The sequence below is a fragment of the Apteryx mantelli genome, chromosome 13, assembly GCF_036417845.1.
Source record: "Apteryx mantelli isolate bAptMan1 chromosome 13, bAptMan1.hap1, whole genome shotgun sequence".
NCBI classification, from domain to species: domain Eukaryota; kingdom Metazoa; phylum Chordata; class Aves; order Apterygiformes; family Apterygidae; genus Apteryx; species Apteryx mantelli.
In genome coordinates, this window is record NC_089990.1 from 2053895 (window position 1) to 2064114 (window position 10220).

General features: G+C 62.2%; 1 protein-coding gene across 1 annotated transcript; it reads left to right on the forward strand.

Annotated features, from left to right (window-relative positions):
* The first annotated feature begins 384 nt into the window (after nucleotides 1–384).
* Nucleotides 385–9226, forward strand: ARR3 (arrestin 3). Its single transcript, XM_067303876.1, has 18 exons — nucleotides 385–411; nucleotides 2192–2238; nucleotides 2458–2488; nucleotides 2859–2919; nucleotides 3378–3422; nucleotides 3879–4078; nucleotides 4220–4279; nucleotides 4519–4586; nucleotides 4827–4962; nucleotides 5501–5585; nucleotides 5973–6045; nucleotides 6204–6341; nucleotides 6640–6723; nucleotides 7174–7197; nucleotides 7379–7431; nucleotides 7759–7768; nucleotides 8652–8654; nucleotides 9127–9226. The coding sequence occupies exons 2-18, from the start codon at nucleotides 2222–2224 to the stop codon at nucleotides 9224–9226; spliced, it is 1188 nt and encodes a 395-aa protein (XP_067159977.1). The 5' UTR covers nucleotides 385–411; nucleotides 2192–2221.
* The last annotated feature ends 994 nt before the right edge of the window (nucleotides 9227–10220 follow it).

Consider the following 10220-nt stretch of genomic DNA (forward strand, 5'->3'; position numbering starts at 1 on the left):
GGCCCCGCGCTGCGGCAGCTCGGCCCCGGAAAGCCGCCGCGTGAGCCGGCAGCTGTGCAGAAACCCCCTCGGCGCGGCGCCTTGGCCGGCCCGAGAGCGGAGCATCCACCTCAATCGCCATCACCTGGCTCCTAAGCCGGCTTTGCCGATCGCCGTAATCCGCTTCCTCAGGGCCCCGGCGAGAGCTGCGTTCGTAGCCCGCTCTTACCCGCGAAGCGTCTCCCGAATTAGCGGACTAAGAGGATTCCGGCCTGAGAATAGCTCCGCCGCGCCGCGCACGCACGTGCCGCCCGTCCGCCGGCAGAGCCCCGGCAGGGACCATGCGGAGCTATAAGAGCGGCAGGAGCGGGAGCGCGCCGCAGCCACCGGCCACCGAGGGCGAGGAAGAGGAGGCTGCCGGTCCGGCCCCAGGTACGAGCTCCCCGCGCCCCGCGGGCAGCGGCGGCCCCTTTTCCCGGCTCTGGCGGCGGGGCCGAGCTGCCGGCTGCGAGGAGGGCGGCTTGGGGCTGAAAGAGCAGCAACCCGGCCAAAAGGTTTTCACAGCTCAGCGTGGAGGGCACGGACAGAGGTATCACGCGTTAGCAGTGTAGGAGAGCTTCGCCAAGCTGGGAAAAGTCCCCGAATCCCTCCTCTCTGAGCCTTGGGACTCAGCGGAGGAGCTCAGCTCTTCCCTTCCCTCCTGCTTTTAATGTCCCCCTGCCCGATTCCCAGGCTCCCGGGCCAGCGGAGGCTTTGCACCTCCTCTTGCTGCCGCCCAAGAAACCCTGCGGATGAGGAGGATGCTGAATTCCATAATCTGTACCAGAACCCGTATGAACTTCATAATCCATCATAATCTTTGATTGGCAGAGCGCAACCAAAGATCCTGTGGCTGGGACTAATCCGTCCTCTTCCAGTGGGGAAGAGGATCAGCTCCCCCCTGTGCTGCTGGTCTCCTCTTTCTCCCCAGCATCGCAGCAGCTGCGGGAGGACGAGGTTGCCCAGGCACCACCAGGGCTTAGCAGCCTGCCGGGGTTTAAGCCCTGCTCGCGGCCGAGCCGCCTAAGTTTGGGAAGCTGAGCTCATCCCTTCTAATCTCCCTGCAAATCGCTTGATGATGAGTGAGGTCCCACGCCCGGGAACGAGCTCTGGGAAGAGGAGCCGACCCAGGGACCGGGGGGCAGCTGCAAGGGGGGGGATTCTCAAGGGGAATGAGGAGCAGCGGGATGGGACGGTGGGACACGGCAGAGCGATTCGGGGCAGGCGATGCCCTCGCTTCGGAGCCGCGGTGCACGCGCGAGCCCCAGGTGCCGGCGTGCTTGACTCCTGCACGGCCAACGCGTGACGGCGCCGAGCACCCGCCGGCATTTCCCATTGCCGGAGAAACCGGCTGCAGGGAGGAGAGACCAACAGGCTCCCTAAAGCGTCCCCAGCTCTGGCTGCTCCGGCGTGGGAGCTTTTTTTTTCAGGGCGTTACGTTGTGGGTTGTGGGAAGGAAGAGGTCCTCGGGGAGGGGTGACGCTCCGCGGAGGTCAGCGCCACCGCCGCACGCCTTCAAGCCCTCCCGGCAGCTCGCCGGCGCTCACGCCGCTCTTGACCTTTCTGGCTGCGGTTTCCTCGCTCCCCTTTGCGAGCGATCGTACAAGACGAGCACGTCCCTCCTCCCAAGGCGTGACGGCAAGTTCCCTGCAGACCAGAAAACGCATGAAACGGCAAAGCCCTAAACCGTCTTGTTCGTTTTGCAGCCTTTCCCAGCCTCGAACCCACTCCCCTGGGCGCCGTCCCCCGAGGTTTCCCCCCTTCATTTTCTGAAACCTGCCCTGCCTTGGCTATCATCGGCCTCACTTCTTCTGCTCCTCTTCCTCTTTGTTGCCTTTTGGTCCGGGAGGGGAGGGCTTGCTCGGCCGGGCTGCCCCACCGCATCTCTGCGTCCGGAGAGCGCAGCCACCAGCACGTGTCTTACGTATGTCCCCACGGTCCCAGGGAAACAGGGCAAAGCCCCGCTAGAAACCAGAATATCCGGACTCTGCAAAGCCTGGAAACTGGGCTGCTGGGAGATGTGGAAGGCCCTGAGGAGCCGTAGCCTGACGACTCTCTAATTTAGTGGCATATTAGTGATTTTTGTCCTGATTGCTGGCTGCCTCCTGGCCACGGCCAGCCGTCCCCCAAGCCCACGAGCTCTCCCAGCGTCTCCCTGCGTTTCTCCCTGCAGGTTCCCCCGCTGCGCCACGACCCATCCGAAATGGCCGAAGGATCAAAGTAGGTGTCTGTCCGTCCGTCCGTCCTTGCTCGCGCTGTGCGGGAGGGACCGCGCTGCCTCGTCCACCAACCCGGCCGGGTCCCGCGCCCCCCGTCCCCTCCTCCGTCCCCTCCTCCGTCCCCTCGGTCCCCTCCCCGGCCGCGCGCCCTAGGAAGGGGCGAGCTGCTCCCAGCCTCTCCGCGGCTTTCCCGACGCCTTCGTGTCTGTTCCCTCCGCAGAGTGTTTAAGAAGACCAGCCCCAACGGCAAGGTGAGTCCGTGCGGGAGAAGGCAGACGGGGACCGGTCCGTCCGCAGCGGATCCGCCTTGTCGCCGGGCTCGCGGCAGGGCTGCAGGGACGCCCGGCCGGGAGGGGAGGGCGCGCGGGAGGTTCCCCTTCCCTTCGGGCTCGCTCGACTGGCTTCCACCCCTGCGGCAACGCCGCCGCAGGGCTTGCTTTTCAAAAGAGGAATTAAAAAGACCTATGTGGATCCTGAAGTCTGATCCTGGTCCGGCACGCCGAGTGACCGGGGTGTTAAAGGTCTCTGCGATGCAAACCGGGGCTCGAAAAATTTCTGCCAATTCGATGGCGAACGCCAACCTCGTTCCTTCTTGTTTTTTTCACCCCGTGCTGCCTCCAGTTATCCATCTACCTGGGGAAGAGAGACTTTGTGGATCACGTGGAGTCCGTGGACGCTGTAGGTGAGCGAGGCCGTCCCCTCCGGAGCGGTCCCCGCCGGGCGCTGCCGCTGCCCGCTCGGTGCTGGGATGCGCGTGGCTGCGAGCGGTTTCGGATGCTTGGCTCCTCTGCTGGTGCCTCCATACCCCAGCTGCCTCTGCTCCCCATTGGGAACAGGAGGAGCAGGTGCAACTCCAGAGGAGCAAAGATCCCATTTTCCTGCAAATACCTTTAAAGGAAGGTGTTGGGGAGAGGGACAAAGCCTGGGCTTTGCAAAACAACCCTGTGGCACTCTTGGTGGAGATGCTTTGGGAGGCATCAAAGCTCTCCGACAGGCAGCTCCCCTGAGTCTCCTGCAGAGCCGGTGGACACAGATGATTTTGGCGTCTTTAAGAAGCGCTGTATTTTGGAAGGATATCGCCCTCCCTGCTCCCTCCTGCAGGGACACCGACCTTACCTGCTCTTCTTTGCTTCTTTGCAGATGGTGTCTGCTTGATTGACCCGGAGTACCTAAAGGACAGAAAAGGTACTAAGACACAAAAAATGATGTTATAACGGGAAAGGCTAAAAACTGGTGCAAAGTCCAACAAGCAGCCTGGGACTGTGGAGATGGTAAAATCGCAGCGGGTTGTCTACTGGTTGTCACACTTCGGGGCAACGATTGCTCGCCCAGGGAGGAGAACTGCCTCCTTCTTCCTGCCTCTCTTCCACCTCTTGGGTCTCGGGCGCTGACTCGGAAGTTACCGGGGCCTTGAAGAAAGAGGCGATGGGTCTTTTTAACTTCCCACTTGGCGCCTGAGATCCAGGTCCAGATAAGAGCTGATTCTGTTTCTGTAAGGAATTTACTTTTAATGCTGAAGCCCTTAAGAGAGTTTCTTTCTCTTCTCAACCCTTTTCCCCTGCGTCTTTCGCTTTCCCATACTCCTTCCCTTCCCTAATCCCACTGGTCCCTTGCTTTCCATCCGCCCTGCGCCGACGCCAGTGTACGTGACGCTGACGTGTGCGTTTCGCTACGGCCGGGATGACCTCGACGTTATTGGGTTGACCTTTAGGAAGGACCTCTACGTCCTGACCGCTCAGATCTTCCCTCCGGTGCCGGAGCAGGTGCCCAAAACCCTCACTCCTTTGCAGGAGAAGCTGCTGAAGAAGCTGGGCGAGAACGCCTACCCCTTCACGTTCGAGGTAGGGACCGCGTGGCCGGGGCTCTGCCCCCCCCTTGCAGACCCATAGCGGTGCCCTTCGGGGCACCGACCAGCCTGTTCGGCCGGGTTGCGCGTGGGCGGCTCAGTGAGAAGCTCTCCTGCGGTCCCTTTTTCTCCCCAGGTTGCGACCAACCTGCCCTGCTCGGTCACCCTCCAGCCGGGACCGGACGACGTCGGAAAGGCGAGCTGCTGCCTTCGGCTCGCGGCCGCGGCGGGAGGGATGTTCGGTTCGGTGGTGCCAAAACCGAGAGCGGCTTCCCGTACGGGGATGCGCCCCAGGGGGGTGAGGGTTGGGGAGCCGCAGCCGGGTTCTCCGGGGGAGCCGAAGGGGCGATGCGGTGGGAAAAGGAGGTGAATAAACCCGAACGTCGGGGAACTCGGAGCCCGTCCCCGCTTTGTAACCACGCGCGTCTCCCTCAGGCCTGCGGAGTGGACTTTGAGGTCAAAGGGTTTTGCGCTGAAAGCCTGGAGGAGAAAATTCACAAGAGGTATTTCCAGGGGATCCCTCTCCTTCCCCGCGCCCCCGCAGCCGAGCAGCCAGACTGCTCGCCGGGGCCAGCTCGGGGGACGGATCCAGGGCCCCGCTTCCAGCCTCCGGCATGCCCGGATCCGGTCTTTGACCGCAGGAGAGGCACCGGTCCCCTTTTCAGTGTCCGGGGGAGGAGAGAGCTGGCGGGATGGGACAGGTCCGCTGCATCCGTAGGGGTGACCGGCTCTCATCCCCGCAGGAACTCGGTGCGGCTCATCATCCGAAAGATCCAGTTCGCGCCGGCGAAAACGGGGCCCGCGCCAAAGTCGGAGACCACCCGGCAGTTCATGATGTCCGACAAGCCCTTGCACCTCGAGGCCTCGCTGGATAAGGAGGTCGGTACCGGGGGGCTCCACCGCTGGAGCCAGCGACTGCCGGCCTCTCTCCGTCCCCGCGTGGCCGGGGGCTCCTCCCGCGCGCGGCCTCCCTCGGGGGGGATCGCTCTGCTTCGCGGCTCTTTCGCAGCCTGTGACCCGCCAGGACCCTTTGGACTCCGGGGTGCAACCTTAGGCTGGAGGCAAGGTTCGAACGGGAAATTCTCCTCCGCGTTTGCATTCCCGCGGCGTGCAGCATCCCCCTCCGCGACGTGCCCTGCAAGGCCAAGGGTCCGAGGGCTCTGCGGTCTGGCCGCAGCCCTCCTCCCCTGCCCAGGACCTGCGGTTTTCTTGCCTCCCTGGAAGGGAAAGTCTCGAGCGCGATGCACGGATGTATTTTCCCCCGGGCCCCGGTGCCCTCCGCGATCTGAAGGTTGTCACTCCTTGGTGCGCCCCGGGAGCCGTGCTTGCCCTCGCAACACCGAGGCATTGCTCGGGCACCCAAAACGTGGCCGTTCCCTGCTTGCCGGCTGCGTAACCGAGTCTCTTCTGACTGCAGATCTACCACCACGGAGACCCCATCAATGTGACTGTCAACATCAACAACACCACCAGCAAGATTGTGAAAAAGATTAAGATCTTAGGTGAGAGCAGGCACGAGGGGCACATCCAGGCCCCCACTCTGCCCTGGTGCCCACGCGCCCCGGGGTGGCGTGTCCGCGGGGCCGAGCTGTCACGGACCGGTGCTGATGGGCACGAGAAACCTGCTGCCAGCGTCAAAGCTGCAGCCCAGGCATCTTGCCAGCGTCCCGCTGAGAGCCGTCGGTAGTCGCGAGGGAGAAGTGGGGTAACGTGACCGTGAGACCATCAGCCCATGTGAAACGTTTTATACCCAGTATTTACTCTGGTAAATTCAGCGGTGGGAAAAAGCCTGCAGGAATCTTTGGCTGGGGATTGCGCACTGGTGTGCACTCGTGCAACATGCAGCGTCTACCGTGCACCCAGCGTTGCTCCGTCTGGTCTCTCTGCAGTGGACCAGACCACAGATGTGGTCCTCTACTCGCTGGACAAATACACGAAGACTGTGTGCGCCGAGGAGATCAAGTAAGTCCAAAGGAGGTGGCCGCCCGCCTTGCCCGGGCGCCGCTGCGTAGACGTGCCCTGGTCCGGTGCTGCACGGCTGTGCCCCGTCCAATGTCACGTGGACGTGCCCCAGTCCGGCACGGCACCGGCGCTCAGCGCCTCCTCTCTGCTCCCTGCAGCGAGAACGTGGCGGCCAACTCCACCTTCTCCAAAACCTACTCCGTGACACCCACGCTCTCGGCCAACCGCGAGAAGCGAGGCCTGGCTCTCGACGGCAAGCTCAAGCATGAGGACACCAACCTGGCCTCCTCCACCATGTAAGAGCCGGGTGGGCTCCCGGCACCCTCCCTCACCCCATGGCTCAGCCCCAACTTCACTGGCGCCAGAACAGCCCCAGCCCTTCCCCCTTTCCCATGGTTTCCCGCTGTTCTGGGTGTTTTTCCCTTTCACCCCCAGCAAGCATCCCGTGTGTCTCGTCTGCCTGCTGTCCCCATGCTTGAGGTGACCTTGTCCCGCTGAAAAAGCTGAGGGGTTTGTGGCGTGGACACAGACCCAGCTATCCATCTCGCGGGAGAGATGCCACCTCTCACGGCTTCCCTCCGCCTTTCCTCCTAGCCTGAGGCCCGGCATGGACAAGGAGGTGCTGGGGATCCTGGTGTCTTACAAAGTGAAGGTCAACCTGGTGGTGTCCCGAGGAGGGTGAGGAGCTCTCAACGCGGAGCCCACGGCGCACGGGTGGATGCCGGAGGGATGGGACCCGCGGAGCGGCTCGTGCCAGGGACGCCCTCCTGCCCACGCTGTGCATGGCGATTCCCTCCCCACGGCATGTCCCCACATCCCCTGCCCTTCACCCTCATTAAAAAGCACCATCTAACATACTATGAAGCATCTTCACTTTATTACAAAGCGCTTTTAGCACCTCCCGTCTTCCCAGGGGGACCCCCCCGCCGTGGGGGTCTCTTGACACACCGACACGCACTCCCGCGAGACCCATTTCCCTGGGATGGCCGGGCCCGGCAGGGGGGAGCCGCCGGCCGCAGCGATGCGCGGAGATGCCTCCTGCCTCGCGAAGGAGCGTCCCCAGCGCTCCCCGCAGGCCGGCGTTGCTCTTCCTCCACTAATCCCGTGCCTTTCCTTTCGCCGCCGCAGCATCCTGGGGGATCTCACTTCAAGGTAAGGAAGAGGCAGCGGGGAGCCCTCCATGGAGGTGCGCGGGAGGGGGGGACGCGGCAGCACCGGCGCTGTTATCACAGCTGTGGACGAAGCGGGTGGCTGCCGACGGCCCCGCGGGCAGCTGCGCGGGGCTTGGTGCCACCCTGGGCCGATTTGCTGACCGAAGAGCTTTTCCTTCCAGCGACGTCGGTGTCGAGCTGCCGGTCATCCTGATGCACCCGAAGCCCGCGGAGGGTGAGCGATGCCGCAGCAACACGGGGGAGCTCGGGGCAGGGCCCGCTCGGAGGGGACCTGCTCAGGCTGGTGGCAGGGGACAGTCCCAAAGGGTAGGGGAGGTGCTGCAGAAAACGATCACGCAACTGCGTTATTGCATTACTGCACCAAAGGCCATCCTGCGACGGCCTAAACCTCGGAAAGCCTCATGCGAGGGGATTGTCTTTCCGGAAGAAACATCTGAGAATGAAGGAGATGCTTGCTGAAATGTCATTTCTGTATTAACCTGTGTGTGTGTCTCTCTCTCAATCCTCGCCTCCCTGCGATGTGCTTATAAATGGACTATAGATAAGCCAAGGTAAGGAAAAAAATTCTGATGCTATAAACTAGTGTTTTCTCTAACAAATAAACTGTATGGATCCATCACAGATGGACATGATGCCCCATTCCCGCTTGGAATTATGGCACTGTCTTTGGACCAAAACATCCAGGCCTCAAAATCTTGTGCCCCTTGTGCCAAAACAAGCTGCACGACATCCCCATGACGTTGCAGGCAGCATGAGCTAGCGCAGGCAGGAGGATTCAAATGCCGAAGCAGTGCTTCGGGCACCAGCACGCGGCAAACGGTGCCTTGCACAAATCCGGGCCTCTCCTAGCGAGACTGCACCGGCAGAGCCCTTGCAGCCGGCAGCCCCGGAGCTACGGCACCGTCTCCCCCGAGACCGCCGGGCTAAGCCTGTCAGCGGGGCGGCGTCGCGCAGCCTGCGCCCCCGAAACACTCGCCGGTGCCAGGTTCTCCCGTGACACAGGCTTATTGCAGCCAAAATGCAAGGCTGGGGTTGCTTCCCTCCGGGCGCCACAGCGTGCCAAACCCGCTCCTGGCAGCGGCCGCGGACTCCGAGCAGCCTTGCGTTCATCCGCTAGCTGCAAAGCCCCAAAAGACTGTTTTTGTGCCTGGTTACACCCTGTAAGGGGACACGAGTACTGGTATTTGGAGTCTGGAAACTCACTCTGCAACTCCAGGGCTTTCACGCCAGACTCGCTTCCTCAGCTCAGCGAGGATATTTCAGCTTCCCGAGGAACGAACCTCTTGGCCGGTCCCCACCATCATTCCCCGCAGGGTTTGCCAAGTCGTTTCACATTCGCAGGCTTTTGGAATCTGTTTTGCTGACTCTTTTTTTCCGTTTTCTTCTCCCACTTTTCATTTTGTGGCCCTCCCTTGATGTCATCCCTTTCACAAGGAGGTAACTAATCTCTGTCTCCATTTTATTTTTTTCCTTCCCTTTTTTCCTCTCGACAATGCAAAACATTGTTTTAAATGCCGAAGGTTGCAGGCTCTCCCCCACCTCCGCTCATACCCGCACAGCAGCTGGCTGAGTGCCATGCATTTCCCCGAGCCATCAATCCTCGATTTTGTGTATTCTGGTCAGAAAGTGTCTCCGGCCGCACCGGCTTTACCTGCCTGCTTGCAGCCTTTGCGGGGAGGAGGAACACGTCTATAGCGCGTTGCTCCGTTAGGCATACGTGTGTCCGGCTGCCTCCGCGGAGCACCAGCAGGATGCACACACTGTCCCCTAGTGGGAGCGGGTGTTTTTGGGTGCAAGCGGGGATTTTGCCCTTTTCACTGGCTCCCCGGGGGCCCTGCTCGCTTGGGCGGTGGGAATGTGCCCTCAGGCCTGGTTCCCAGACCTCACCGCACTCTGCTCTCCTTTCCAGTGAGGAGGACATTGTGATTGAGGAATTTGCTCGCCAAAAACTCGAGGGGGAAAAGGATGACGAAGACGAGAAGGAGGAAGCTGACAAAGAAGAAAGCTAACCTGCCGCCTGGTTAGCATGGTAGTGACCAGCCCCGTGCACCAGAGTTGGGGACGCAGATTTCCGTAGAGCATTCCCCAATATACCTAGCGCAGTGCAAGTACTTCAGCAAACCTCCGTCCTGCATCTGTGGTGTAATACATCCCTGTAGGTATTCCCTCCTCCTCCTCCCTCAAATACCACTGCTTGCGCAGTCCTGATTCCAGGGACAAGAACCAGCTGATGTATTTACTCGTGATACTATTGCATGTGAAATCACGGTTCCTTGTAGAACAGAAACCTCAGGCGTTTCTACTTCTTTGCATCCACGGATGCAAGGTTCACTCAGAGGTGGGGATGAGGCAGTTATCTACCCGCGGGTCTCATCTCACCGCTCCCTTTTGCCCAGGCCGAGTGCGAGATAGGATTTGTGAACGGAAGGGGGAACATTCGGCCGATTCGAGCCGCTCTCCAGGGTCTGCTCACGGACAGCCGGCCCGGCTTCCGCAGCTCCCGTGCAATAGCTTTCTTAGGCAGGGCAAAAGCGACCGTGCCACCGGGAGGGCGAGCGTGCTGCTTCGGCACCGCCCGGCCACCGCCTTCCTGAGGGCGCAGTCACTCTGCCCCGGAGCTGAGGGGCGTGCGGCGTGGCAGAGCCCTGCTTCCAGGCGCGTAAACGGGGGCCAGCGGCCAGCCCGGAACGGCAGGGACGAGGCGAGGCGAGGCGGGCCGGGCTGCTGCTGCCGGTGAGGCCTAGAGCCGCGCCGCCGCCAACGCGCTCGCCCGGATCCCGCCGCCTCCGCGACATCGTTATAAATAAACCCGCGCCTGAGCCGTTTCCCGCTGCTTTGGGCGGGCGCGTGACGCCGCCGGGGCGAAGCGGCCCCTCGACCCGCCGCTCTCGGCCTGCGATGACGACACGCGCGCCGCCAGGCCCGCGCGGGGCGCCGCCGTGACGTCACCCGCGGCGCCGTGGCGTCACGCGCTCGGCGGGGAGGGGCGGGGCGGGGCGGTGA